The 14636-nt window shown below is 40.3% G+C and overlaps 1 protein-coding gene across 1 annotated transcript; it reads left to right on the forward strand.

Annotated features, from left to right (window-relative positions):
* The first annotated feature begins 517 nt into the window (after positions 1–517).
* abhd15a (abhydrolase domain containing 15a) lies at positions 518–10111 on the forward strand. Its single transcript, XM_068585210.1, has 3 exons — positions 518–1386; positions 7315–7667; positions 8543–10111. The coding sequence occupies exons 1-3, from the start codon at positions 850–852 to the stop codon at positions 9201–9203; spliced, it is 1551 nt and encodes a 516-aa protein (XP_068441311.1). The 5' UTR covers positions 518–849; the 3' UTR covers positions 9204–10111.
* Positions 10112–14636: the final 4525 nt, after the last annotated feature.

The raw sequence follows: 14636 nt of genomic DNA on the forward strand, positions 1-14636 counted from the left end.
ACCTGAATCCTCAAACATATCTGATTTACAATTAAAATTCCTAGCTTTTATTAATGAATGGGTTATTCATGTCTGTTTGAGTTTCATAACGAGGAGGATACATAGCAGAGAGGAGCTCAGATGGGAACATAATAGTACGCTTAGATCAAACTGCATGTCTGCAACGCTCACTGTGCATCGCAGTGATGATGAAATGCAAAAGAGAACCGCTTAGTTAGATATGACAATGAGCACGCACGTCTTGTGACTATGGTGTCTGTCAAAACGAGCAAGCAAGAGAAAGAGGGAAAGACAAAGAAAGAAAGAAAACACCTCGCAGAAATTCAGAGAGATAGCCTCAGTAGAGACACACTCACGATGTACCTCCTTGTACTGGGTGCACTGGAAGTAATTTCAGCAGATGACTAATAGCAGCAGGGGGGCTGGGCATGATGGGAGGCGTTTCCAGTACTAACTCCGCGTTACTCGCGGACGTTTCTTGCGCTCCCAGCTGTTGGGTTGAGTGCAGTCCTGCACATGGTCGGTCCACGAACTAGTTGACGTTGGATGCATGAAACACGGACGGAACCTCCCCGATAATTAAAACGTGCTTTGCCGAAAAGGAAACAAGAAGACGGGTCTGCAAAGACGAGACACGTGCGCCTTGGCACCGAGGGAAGCACCAAACTTCACGGACGAGCTGAGCATCAATTTAGGACAGCATATCGTCACACTATCAGAGCTAGTGTGTTCACGTTGACGGTTTTCTATCATAAGCATTTTTAATTATCAACTTCAGATCCAGAATAAGGTGTGAAAAAAAACCCTCCGTGTTGTGCTCATTTCGATCAATAACCAACAACCGCGCCAATGCTGGGATGGCTCGTGGCTCTCTGCATTGTGATCCTGGTGGTCTTGATCTGGCCAGGCTCCACATATTTTGGCACCGAGAGCCAGTCGGATGCCTTATTGCTTCAGGGACTGGGGATTTCGCAACACCCAACCAAGGACAAGACCGGGAGGTGCGTCTCGGAGCAAGCGGGGAGCGGCGTTTCCCAGGCGGCCTGCGATGAGAACGCGCGCACCGTGGCACTCGTATGCAAACCGTCCGCACTGGCCAACTATCTCCTGAAGCACTGCAGGACCTTCAGCAACTACTCGCCCTGCGTCGGCTGGACGTGGCGGGCCAGCGCCTTCCTCCAGAGTGTGTACGAGGCGTGCTGGCCGTACGACAGCCCGGTCCAGTTCGTGCGGGACAACCTGCAGCTGAGCGATGAGGGGCTGGTGGCACTGGACTGGGCAGTGCCGGCCTACCAGAAACGACGCCGGACTTCCAGTCACTCCACCAGTCCCGTTCTGCTCATCGTCCCAAACTCTTTTGGGAAGTTCACTAGAAATGTGTTAAAGGTGCGTTCTTGGCTTTTCTCAGACTTCACTGTATACGATAATCCTATTGATCTTAGTGAAATAACCATGCAGAAACTGAACAGAAGACAGATTTATCAACATATCTATTCACAAATCTATGAACACAATAGATCAGACAATGTACATAAAGTTATAGAACAATAAACATGTTTTATGTCCCACTGAGCTGATTGCTGAACAGAGTAATTCCTCATCTTGTTTTTTGTGATGAACCTACTACGTCTCGAATCTGTCTGGCATACAGTTCAGCAGCCTTTTGAGAGCATTGTGTTCGGTTCTCTAGCTACAACAATAGTAAACAGTATCAGAGACACTCATTTTCAATCTAGAAAAGTAAAAAAGGACCAATTATGTCAAAGGAGAACTCACATATTCAGTTGTTTAAGTGTAAATCAACTAAGCCCATTTGGGCAAAGTCAATCGCTTGAGCTTAAGCCTTGACGAGCTCAGTTGGAATAAAAAAGAGCAGATGCGGAGGCAGCATCAGTCTTTCAGCTGCTCGTTCGATTCACTGACTGAGGTAATTGAGCGAGGGATTACAAAGCTTGATGTCAGGGGCCTGGTGAAGTGCAGCCCTGCTCCACATGACTGCCTGCTGGCTCTCGCACCACTCTGGGCACCTGGCATTGCTCATTTCATTTCATATCTGTGTGTCAGCAATAACAACTCTGCAAGAACGCAACACCAACAAAGCCAAATAGTTTGATATTAATCTAGAGTGATATCATCTTTGTATGTAGATCGATTAAACAATGGAGTGACGACAATAAAATGAAAATAGTTCAAATACCAACAAAGATGTGGCTTTACAACAGGAAAAGGCACAATGGATGAAGATGAAAAGTAATTGTTGCATTCAGACAGGTCTGCTTATTTCTCTTGCTTTTTTCTAGGCCATCACTCTGTGATGCTGTCAGTAAGTTATGTTTGGGAAAGCTGAGGCACCACAAACGATATACACCAATTAAGATCACTCCTGAATAACCCATAGTGTGTGTGCGCGTTAGTGTGTGTGTAAGAAGAGTTCATGTTTGTGTGGAACGACACACACGTGGGTCTATGACTCAGAGAAGAAACAGAGAAGAAATGTAGGTTATTTGGGTCGTGCGGTTCCTGTCCCCATCTCTTTTACGCGGCACATTTCAGTAGCTCATGAATTTATGAATGGACCACCTCCTCTTAAATCATTCATAGGTTTACTCTTCGTTTGTCTTTCGATTCATGTGGTCTGGAATGATCCATGAATATTTGCATAATGGTATTATCAACCATTATTACCTCAGTACCTCACAATAGTCATAAACAGTCTTTTCAATGGCTTCAAAGTTTGAAATGTGTTCCTCCCAAAAATACAATATACTTACATTCTTTCAGCCAGTTAGGTAGATATCTCACTGTGTATTGAAAAACTTCTAAATACTAATAGGATCATAAAATACGATTACAAAAAATACATTGTGTTTTAGTTTTAAAATAACACATTGTGATTTGTATGCATGTCCAGCAGCACATAACCTCCATGTAAACTAAACGTGTCGGTTTTTGTGGCAAGTGTATCATCTTCTGCAATATCTTTACAGTGAGACTGTGAGAGAGCTTCATCCTCAACTTTAAAAAGATCACGAAACAAGGTCAGTTTAATATACGTGAGGTGTGTAAAAGGATGCAGGAGTGAGCCAAATATTCAGTGATCTGTGTTCCCGGTTTCGAGCAAAGTGTTGAAAGGCCAAACAATGTTCCAGGAGCCAGACATCCAGCTGTTGCTGACATCAATATTTTTCATTCCTCATCGATATGAGGTATTATATAATCCGGTCGTTTTGTGTAATTTACCTTTTAACACTTGGATAATTGTTTTTTTTTTCTGATTGCTTAGAGAGCAGCCTGGATTTTTCCAAATGCGTTGCCGGGTGGGATAACAGTTCGGCACTCGTGCACTCGATTAGATCAGTGAGAGAGGTAATCGTCGCAGTAATACTTAATCAGTCTTAGGATCGGAAAGGTTTTAATCACAGAAACATTACCAGCAGTACAAAGCAGCCCAATACCAAGATATACTATTTAGATGAACTGCATTAGGAGGCAAAGAAGTAAATGGGATGTTTAAATCTGTGTTTTCTGTCCCCTCATTTCTTTGTCAATTTCATTGTTTGTTGTCAGCACACTAGGTGCCAGTGTATAAGACAGCAACTTAGCTCTTGGTTTTAAAGTAAGATAATGACAAGATATGTAGAGAGTTGATTTTTAGCTTAAGATTGATGGGGTTCGTGTTAGTATTAAGTGAACGGTGTTGGATTTAAAGCCCATAATTGTTGTGCTGCACCATTCAAAGTATGTGTGTGGAGAGTACACAGCGATATAGAGCACATTCTCACCACACTTTCAGCTAAATGCAAATGTAGGGGACCCAAATGTGATCCAATATCAGTGCCTTGCTCTTTCTTGAATATGTTTTTTCTTTTGCTAAAATGACATGATATCATATTTCTTACCATCCAAAAAAGTAGTAGATGTTCATTTAACTTGTAGGAATATTGACAGGATACTCATATATTTAAGTTCTACAATAAGACTAAGACAGCAGTAGTATGCAGTCATGGTCTTTTAAGTAACCCCTCTTCTCCAGCAGCGCTGTCATGTTGGATGAAAGGACATAGCTTTCTATCTCTGCCGGACTGCAACAGACTCTGCTTTGTTTAGCTAGGCTTCATACAATTAGTTGGTCTGGAAACTGCCAACCAATTAACTATACAAATTATGCTGATTATACAACAAGAACAGTCGTTTTAAATCATAATTTGTATTATTTGTTATCATTGTTGTCATATAAGACTGGGTGAGCCTATACATATAAAATATAGTATAATATTACCATCCCTTATTTCTTAAAATGTTGCCTGCTCTCCTGCATATATCCAACTTAGAGGAGCAAATCTATTCACTAGACATGGGTCTATTGAAGAGGATTTAGGAAACTATTGACCTGAACAGAGGACAGCATTGCAGCGAGATGCTTTGTTGCCTCTAAAAGGCTTCTAATTAAATTAAGGTCCTTAAATTAACTTGATTTGTGGCAACATGTCGAGATGACGCTGCTGAAGTCTGCTTAACACGATGTGGTCTCACAGAAGTAGATGAACTTGTTCAATATGCTTTGAATGGAAAATTGTTGTATTTATGCTTTTGTTATTGTTTCAGTTGAGCGGGGGAGGAGAATGATGCGTTCTCGAGTGTGTGTGTTTGTGTATAAGAAGCTGTGTGGATGACGACTGGCTGAAGGAATTTGTCACCATGCTGACAGTTTATCAGCGCTGGCAGAAAACTGCTTGAGCAGCAGTTGTTTTTTTACTTGTCTTGCAATGACGCTGAGATCTCTAATAAGGACAAATTCACACAAACATGATACAATTTTCACAAATTATTGCGGGAAAATACATTTGCATGAACGTGATCTCGAAATAAGGTCACACTACTTAAATTGAATTGCAAGTAACGTTGAGAAAGCAATTAGGGGAAGTGTTCCCACTAAGCTGTCCCAAAAATATTAGATTTTTAAGTTATTGCTTTGCTTTTGGTAACACATTGTATTGGTGTATCTGTTACGGACGTAAATAATTATTCCATTCATTTTATTTGCCATCCTGAATGTGTGTGTAGTATGTGTTGTGAGCGGTTGTTACTCATCACTCACTGTGCCTGTTATAGTGTGTGATTCACACAGTGCATCGCCACAGTGTTGCTTTATTATTAATACCAGGCAGGCGTGAGCAGGACAAAATCATTTCACACTCAGTTCACCTAATTGAATCTCAGCAACATTCACCCCTCAGCCACTGGCCCTCATATGCAGTTTAAATTGTGAAATATCTAACCGTGTCTCTCAATATCTTTGGGAATTAAACGGAACTCAAGTGATTCACGTTCGTTTCTTCTCCTCGTCTCATGATTCAAAAGAGTATCTATGTAATGAGTTTGCCAAGAGGCTAATGCAGGAGGGAGTGAATGGTGCTCGGAGCTCTCTTGGCACTGCCGAGCGATGCATCTGGCCGAGTAAATCCTCTTTTTATGCAGACAACTAGAAAGTGGCAGAAATCCTACTGCAGTCTTCCTCAGCTGGTAAATATTTAATACAGAAATTCTGCAGCACTTCCTGCATCGCACTGGGATTTCTGCAGATTTGAAGCAGAATGTAACTCATTTCACATCAGAAAATGTGTTTTCTCAGGCTACCATTTCTTCTGACCACAAACTATTGTGTGAGAAAACACTACTCCCTCTATGTTGAGGGAATGAAGGAAGGCTGTTATGGCTTAAATAATGTATTCTAAAGGTAATATTCAGAACCTTGACTGGAACAATCTCTAATTTTCAGTCTTTCTCTGCTTAGAGAGGATTTACAGCTCTGCTCCGACTCAAAGCGTCAAAGTGTCTTTGAGTACTTAGAAAAGTGATATATACAATTAACGTATTATTAAAACTGCCCAAAAACATTTGTCACACTATGTCCAAACTTGTATATTTTCTCTGCTTTCCTTCTTTAGCATCACTATAATGCTCGTAATGTTTCTAATGAAGAATAGTTTACTATATTCACGCGGAGAGAATAAAAAAAGCAGCAGAACCATTTTCATTTGGAGAGACTTCAAAGCAAAATAAAAATGGTGGTTATCATTTGCGCCCGAGGCTTCTTTCAAAGATAAAAAGGCTTTTGGGTGAGCAGAAGAGCATTTGACAGATTTGAAAGAATCATATTCAATTCTACCTGCTTTGTATGAAACTGGCTTGTTCTTGTAATTTGTTATTCAGTTTTACGTTATGCTTAAAAGTGCTTTTATTATAATAATGTGATGTTTATAAACATACAAATAATACCTCTGTTCAGAAGGAACAAGGAGTGGAGGTATTTCTCTCCAAACTGCAGCTGACTGAAAGGAAACACGTCCTGCCAGAGACGTGAGATCACAGGTTTCCGTATACTCAAGTATTGTGCGGGTCGAGGCAGTCTAAGACGAGAATTTGGCTGCATGGACATCATCGCATCCAAAAAGATAGATAAGATTGTGTTATTGGCCTTCACCAAGGCCTCGCCGCTGTCTGAAAACTGCCTCAAAGTTGACAAGTTGATGTTCAAACAATCAGCATAGGGAGGCTTCCTTTTGCCACTGATTTGTGTGCTTCTTTGGGCCACGTTGGGAAGGCAGTATCTCAGGATACATCACTCTTGTTTGCTCATGTTCATCTGGGCCAAACTGTATAACAAAGAAGTATGTGAATTATCTGTCCAGCAAGAGTTGGTTGTTCTTCTCTTTGAACCTATAAATGAGTAAAAGTGAAAGAGAAAATCACACATGATTCCATCCATAGTATGACTAAATGTATATTTCGATTGGGTAATGAGGGTTTCATCTGTTCTGCAGTACAGTGTAAAGTAGTGAAGCAGTGCAATTTCACTGTGTTCTTACTTCCCTTAACAACTGTTGGTTTATTTTTCCTTACAATAAAAAGTAGTACCGTGACATTTCAGGTGTTGAAACCGCAAAGAAATTTAGTGAAACTACATGGAAACTGATTTCTAAAAGGGGGCATTGTTGGATTCTGTGGCATTACAAGAGACCAGGCCGCACTATTCAGAATAACTGAAAACAACGATTTATGTAGGCACAATGATTGTAAACTGCATCGTCTATTAACCATTCCTTGTCTTTCTCTTTAATGTTAACAACATGGATTCATACCTTTCCCTTATTGGTTTATAGCTTACAATCCTCTATTTAATTTTTAAAAAGCAATCACACTAAATAAAGAATTCCCCACAAATCCTCCATAATGTTTCCAATCTGTAAAACTTGTACTTTTTGATGACACATGACAGCCTTTTACTTATTCTTCCCTCTCCTCTCTGTATAGTTGTGTGAAACGGCACTGTCCCATGGCTACCTTCCGGCAGTTTTCAACCGCCGCAGCCACAACAGCACCCCACTCACCACCCTCAAGCTGCAGCAGTTTGGTGACCCCGCAGACCTGCGTGAAGCTGTGCGCTATATTCGCCATAGACAGCCTGCAGGAAGACTGTATGCAGTCAGCGAGAGCACAGGCTCGGGCCTTCTTCTCTCTTACCTGGGCGAGTGTGGATCATCCAGCTACATGACGGCTGCCGTCTGCCTGTCACCTGTATTCCGCTGCCAGAGCTGGTTTGAGAATGGGCTGTGCTGGCCTCTGCAGTGGGCGCTGGCGCTCTACCAGAAGATCTGTCTCAGCAGGTACGGAGGGACATGGGCTCGCATGGTGTTGAGGGATGTATGGGAAAACTAGTGATGATGGGAACAATATATATAAAAGGTGATGGAAACAGAAAGTCTCAAGTAAACCACAACGTTGTTAAAGTAAGTTTCTGGCTTTTACGCGCCATATTTGTATCGTTAAAAATACCAGATGTTTTGTCATGCTAAACCGATGAGCGCACCTAAACTTACAGCTACAATCCCTCCTTACACAAGAAAGATGTGTGCACCACTCCGGCAAGCAGGGTATGTTGCCACATTCACAGGTGTCTGCAATTGACCTGAGTCCTTACCAATAACAACCAAAACTACAGAAATAGCATTTAAAGTTATATTTCTACAGTAGATTTATAGGTGCAGGTAAGCATCATTTTAAAAGCCTATCCTTTTGGAACATGGTGCTTTAGTTTATGTGAGAATAATGACTTTTGGAAGACAGAATGAGATCAACACCACTGTAAGATAGCACAGTGTCAAGAAGATGATGACAACTTAACAGACAAGACGAGGAAAATTACAACACACACAAACAAGGAAAATAATACATTTGGAAAAAAGGCATACACAGTTTGAAAAAAGATCAGATGTAAGTACTCACTTACCATTTACTAGAAAAGCACAGACAATTAAGGAGACAATCAAGTTGATGTCGCAGCAGGCAGCCTGCTCTGTGTCAAGTCATCGATTCTGAGAGACATTGGGATTCAGGTAAGGTTCCTCCCATCGATGGGGATCGAGACCCGTGCAGCTCTTCAAAATGGATTCCCTGGTTATTTTCTTGTTCTTCCTGTTTATTGACATGCTTGTGTTCTTCTTTGTGCTTGTGTGTGTGTGTGATCGGATGATCTGCATAGGTACAAGACTGTGCTGGGTGACAGCATACAGACAGACACCTTGTTTTCTAGCTGTTCCTTACGTGGCCTGGAGGAGGCCTTGTTCTGTCAGACTGGACAGGTGGGCTCTGCACCAACAGCACTAACAGGGCCCAGCAGTGTCTGCAATACTTCAGGTACCTGGGATACTTACTGGGAACGCAATGAACCCTTGAGAGACGTGGATGAAGTGGCTATTCCCGTTCTGAGCGTGTGCGCTCAGGATGACCCAGTCCGCGGTGACGCCCAATCTACGATCCCCTTTGAACTCTTTGAGACAAACCCACATTTCTTCCTCCTCCTAACTGACCGTGGAAGTCACTGTGGCTTCTCCACCCAGCCCGCGGGGAACGCCGCTGGTGCATTCGGCGCAGCCGGTCCTGCGGCTGCGCCGACCAGTGGGATGGAGAGCCGTTGGACCAACTGGAGCCACAGAGCTCTGTTGGAATTCTTCAGGGCGACCACAGACTTCTTCGCTGCAGAAGAGAGAGCAAAGCAGCTCGCTGCTCGGAGGAGAGGGCTCGGGGGAGGAGCGGGAGGGAGAGTTTTCCGCCACCGCAGTGTCAGCACATGTAAACGAGTGCCAGCGTGTTCCCATAATATCCATGCCATTTACAACTGGCAGAGGTCCTATACACGATGAGGCAGCTTAATGGAAGATAATGGACCACACTGATGCCTTCTGATATTGTTTTAGATTTGGAATGTTAAGGACTCGGGTTGGTCTCTGCCTGTGTAACACAGCAACTGAGCGTTAACAACATCTACACTTTTCTAGTTTTGGATATCTTAAGTACTGAGGTCATGGCGTGTGTCATTCTCACACACTTGATGTTAGCTATAAAACACTCAGACCCCGACAGGCCACAAGCTTGCATGCAGTTGTTATGTTTAACTGCTGACCAGTTTTCACTAAACTCTTAAGACGTGTGGCTATATATTTCTCTATAGACCGATGCAAATCTCTGCACTGCCAGCTGGTTAATCTGTAGGATTCACAACATACATTTATTGGTTGATTAATTAGATCATCTGCCTCAAAGTTTACACATGATGTTTGAATCCTTGACATGTACAGTATCTTGCCGTTATTCTTTTTTTTTTTTTTTTTATCACTGAAAGGATATTTATAGAAGAGCAAAAGTGTTGAACGTATTTTGCAAAAAGAACAATGTGAAGAAAGAAATTCTGTAAAAGTTTGAAATTGATTTAAGCTCCATGTCAGATTTTGTCAGAATGTCAGAATGAAGCAAATCGAGTGGAATGGTTCACATTAAAGAGAGTTTACTGTGTGTATTATTGAATTTTCTCTTCTGTTTTGGGAAAAGTTTTGTGATGCCCAGACTAGAGTAATGTATGTGTGACTGGCATTCAGTTAGCTTTTAGTGGAAAATCTTTGTCATCATGAGGTTATGCTATTTGAATAAGCCGGGTAGCTGGAAGCACTTTGTGAGTTTGTCTCATCGTTTAGGTTTTTCTGCAACTCAGGATCTGAAAGGTATGGAGCTCTGATGGCGGCCGGTTTCACACGAAGATCCTTCAATACTTTGCAGCATGAGGATCTTTGGATTATTTTTCAAGTCTTGTTAATTGTCTTATTTTTTGTTAATTTTTGTTCATTAAGATATTTATTATACAAATAAAAAAATATACAAAGTAATTAATATTGCATTGGAAGTGTTCAAAGGTGTAACACTTTGAAAAGCAGCAGTTTAATTAGCGAGCCAAGTTTCAGAGTATTAGAAAGCATCACGACAAAACATTACCAAGCACTGTTTGTCAATTGACCTTTGTTTTATAAACATGCTTTATGCCAGTAAAAATATAATAAATGAACTAAGATGACAAACCTGGGATATACAGTTTGCAATATGTCCTGAAAAATAGCATTTCTCTTTTCAATGCAGGTAAGTATATTTCTCATTAACATCAACATATTACATAATATATCCTGTTCTCAGTTTCCCATTATTTCTGCTTTGCACTAGTTGGGGTCTGTGGTCTTGTCAAAACTCTTCGTAGTAAATACTCAACAGACACTCCCCATTATAGCACAGTCCCCACAGCTATAATTTGTGTGTGTGTGTGTGTGTGTGTGTGTGTGTGTGTGTGTGTGTGTGTGTGTGTGTGTGTGTGTGTGTGTGTGTGTGTGTGTGTGTGTGTGTGTGTGTGTGTGTGTGTGTGTGTGTTTCAATACCGTTTTTGTCCCCCAACTGAGCCTTATCCACACAGACAGCTGGAGCACAGCAGTGTACACACAGACGCACAAAAAATGTGTGCCGGCAGACACATTGTCAACATGCATCCTCACCATCTCTCTCTCTCTCTCGCTCTCTCTCTCTCTCTCTCGCTCTCTCTCTCTCTCTCTCTAACACACACACACATACACAATTCTCATACATGCTTGTTAAAGGGTGACTCTGGGCCCACAGGCCATGGTAATGACAGTAATTGTAACTGAACACAATCAAGTCATCAAGAGCAGTTTACTCTTATTCAATTCCTGTGTAGTTGTTCGGTCTTGGGGTGAAATTAACATCTCTTTGGTCATAAATGAATCCCTTTAATAATCTTTAAAGATGCAAAATGGGAATCAAAGGCCTTCATCGCATGCATACAGATTTGGAGTTTGAGCAGAAACAAGACTTTACAAGACTGAAAACAAGAGACCTCACACATGCACCAGAGCCACGGATGTGTTTAATAGCAAAGCATTTACAAAAGATGGATGGTCTTGTTATTATGTAACTGATCATGCACAATTTTTTTATTTTTCTTATTTTGCAGTTTGAATACAGTAGCATATTAGCATGCTTTATAAGACATTTCTTAATCAAATATCAATAGATAGGCTTAAATACTGTGCTGTTGACAAGTGAAGCTTGTGATTATCATTGGAGATAGTTCTTCAAACTGGTGTCATAACGTGTTTGTTAATAACAGGCCAACGTGTCCATCCAACATTCAACACAGTATTATCGTCATGATTTAAAGAAATAAAGCAGTCACTTGGTGATTCATAGAGTTTCTGCAGAGAATTAGTTTTGTATCGCTCCTATACAAACAATATTTATGACAAGATGTTGGCACATTATTTAACTCTTATTTTTGAAACAACCAAAACAAGCAGTAAACTTCAGGGACCTTTCAGTGGGCAAGTCTGTGGTTCTTTGTTACTGGAATAAAAGTGGGCTAGCACATGCTGAAAAAGAGCACACGTAACAGCAGGGGTTGCATTCAAAAAAGAGCTTTATACAGCATGTCCTATTTTATTGTTGACATTAACCCTCATAATTTATGACCAAAAGTGGACACAATTTCCCTCGCAATAAACGCTGGCTTTCATTGACCTCTAGCAAATCAAGCCATTAATATTGAATTGCCCTTTCCCACTTTGTTTATTCAATTCAGACCTAATAGTGGGCCGCAGTGATCAGGGACTGATTTAATTCAAATGATTGATATTTAATTAAGAAAGAGCTTGACATTCCCATCACTTTGATTACACAAAAACAAAGGTTCTCTAAATTGAAGCTTAGGGTCTGTTGGGCGTGTATTGAAGTGGGACAACAACAAGAAAACAGATTTGTGTTGTCTCGGGAATATGGATGCATTATAATTGTGAAATTCAGAGAAGCCAGTTAATGCATTATTATAATATACACACAATAAATATATTTGCATTCATATATGAGTTTAACAGACAAGATTTAGATTTTGAAACAAAATAAGTAAACTAAGTTTGAGTGTATAAAAGTCTCTGAGAAAATTACCCTACTTCTCACTTGATTTACCTCAGTAAACATTGCAAACTTGAGTTTATCGTCTCAATCTCTAGTTACAAGTTTTCTTCAATACAGCATGTAGTTTAATAAAATATGGTCCCATTTATTCCAGTTCATTACATTGTATCATCAAGCGGAGTATTAGCCTTTCTGTGGTTGACAGGTCGCTGCCGCTACCAGAGCCAAATACAGCATCTCTGCTTCACTCCCCAGTCCAAATGTTATGGGGTCGAAGATGAAGAAAAAAAAAGAACCACATCTGCAGAAGCTTCTGGATATCTTTGATTCCTTCACAACTAAAGATTATATCATAGCTGGTGTCTGTTTCACAGAACATTGCAGGAATGCCTGAGATGTTTTAGCTCAAAGCATTACATTAGCAGAGTCACTCCAGAGCCAGAAAAACCTAAATGTGATAAAAGAGAAGTAAGCAAACAGCGTGAAATTACAAAACAGATGTGTAGGTTTTGGGCACTGACACTTTAATTGGTAAGGATGGTTTGGATAGTGATCAACAAGTGTTTTGAAGTGTCTTTGCCAGCTCTGCTTCCCATAAGCACCCCAAAGAGTCATAGTGTATACAGGGAATGATTACAGTGAATGACTTCTGGTCTCCCTGGTGTTTACATATGTGCACAACTTAAATAACCCAGAGATATGTTGAGGACAGACAAAGGAGAGAGAGATAAACCTCCCTCTCTTTCTTACTGAAGCTTTTACTGTATGTGTTTTCTTTAGTGTGTTATATCACTCTTAGTGTTCTGTTTTTTTGTATATCAGGTTGGTTTGCCAAGATGAAATACAAAAGTTTGATTTATTTTCGTACATATACATTAAGCATTCTGTTTATTATTTCTGACGTGTTGGCTCTTGGCTTTGTAGTTCAGCGCAAAACCTTGAAGGTGAACTTTGACCTTCAATCAATCTTTTATGAAACATGACATATTTACAAAACACCTGCAGTGCAATGCAGTATTTACTATACCTACACAGTCCAGTGTTTTTTTTGTTTTTTGTTTTGTTTCATTTGTTGAACAGCCTGAGGCTGCTGAACTAGATCAGAAATGGTCCACTAAAGTGCTCAAAACTCCAGTTATTTTAAAAAAAACTGTCATTTTTTCTATTAGAAGAAAAGTGTATGCTATTTCCATTAAATCTAACATTACAAATATAATATGTATTCCTGTAAGGATTCATATTTTGGTGTTTGTCAGGCATACATGATTAGTCTCTGGTATATATTGCATCTTTTATATTTCTTCATTTTGTCAAGCTAAGGAAAAAAAAGAAAAGAAAACAGCAAACATAATTGAAGCTATCCCACAGTTTATGCCTTTGACCAGAGCACCATCTTGTGGACATTATGGGGAATAGGATGGATATTTCTAGTCACGCTTATATGTTCAATTAACAATTACATCTTAAAACCCTATTTTGAAAATAGACACTACGATTTTTAATGAAAATAACATACCAAATAAAGAAAAATGTTCAAATTTGGCATTCATAATATATTAGTATAGTCTATGTGCAGTATTTCAAGGAGTATAAGATTGTAGCATAATTGGGTCCAACAAAAACAGAACGTTCATAATTTCCCTGTTTAGCTGTTTTCATGACAGCAAATGTTCATTTAGAACTTTAACTCAGGAGAAAAGTGCAAACACAGTCTGTTAGCAACGAGGACATAATACCACGGCATCATTATTCGGTGCAGCTTAACATCCACAACACTTTAAACACTGTCTGCATCCCGGTGACCTCTTTTCACAATGATGTCTTTATCAAGATCACTCGACCTACTTGCCCAACCGAACTATCCAACCGTGTCATTTGAGGTTGCCATGGAGACTACCTGTTCCGCTGCAGCCGCCAGCAGATGGCAACATGAACAAGGTTTCTGCCCGAAATGTCCAGAACCTCTCCAGGTGCTGACTGTGCTCAGACAGACACAATGACGCAGCTATCTCTGCTTTTGGCTCGGAAACTGTCTGTATATTTAGCACCTCGTTTTAAATTAGAGCTCAGCACACGGGGTGTATATTAAGCTGGCAGTTCAAACAGATATCTGCCAAGTCACTCAAATTGGACTGAGCACACATGTTGTATGTCCATAAATAGTTTACATGTAATGGAATACAAAATCATTTGGCAAAGTTTTTTTTGAATTTGTTGCGTATTAAATATTTATCCTCATTTGTACTTTGGATCATGTAAAATAGAAATCCTGCATTCATGAAATGTGTGACAAAGGTTACTTGATGACACATGATCCTTACTTAAGAGATGTG

Source organism: Clinocottus analis, unplaced genomic scaffold, assembly GCF_023055335.1.
Source record: "Clinocottus analis isolate CAN_PGR_092001 unplaced genomic scaffold, fCliAna1.0.p SCAF_2, whole genome shotgun sequence".
Classification (NCBI taxonomy): Eukaryota; Metazoa; Chordata; class Actinopteri; order Perciformes; family Cottidae; genus Clinocottus; species Clinocottus analis.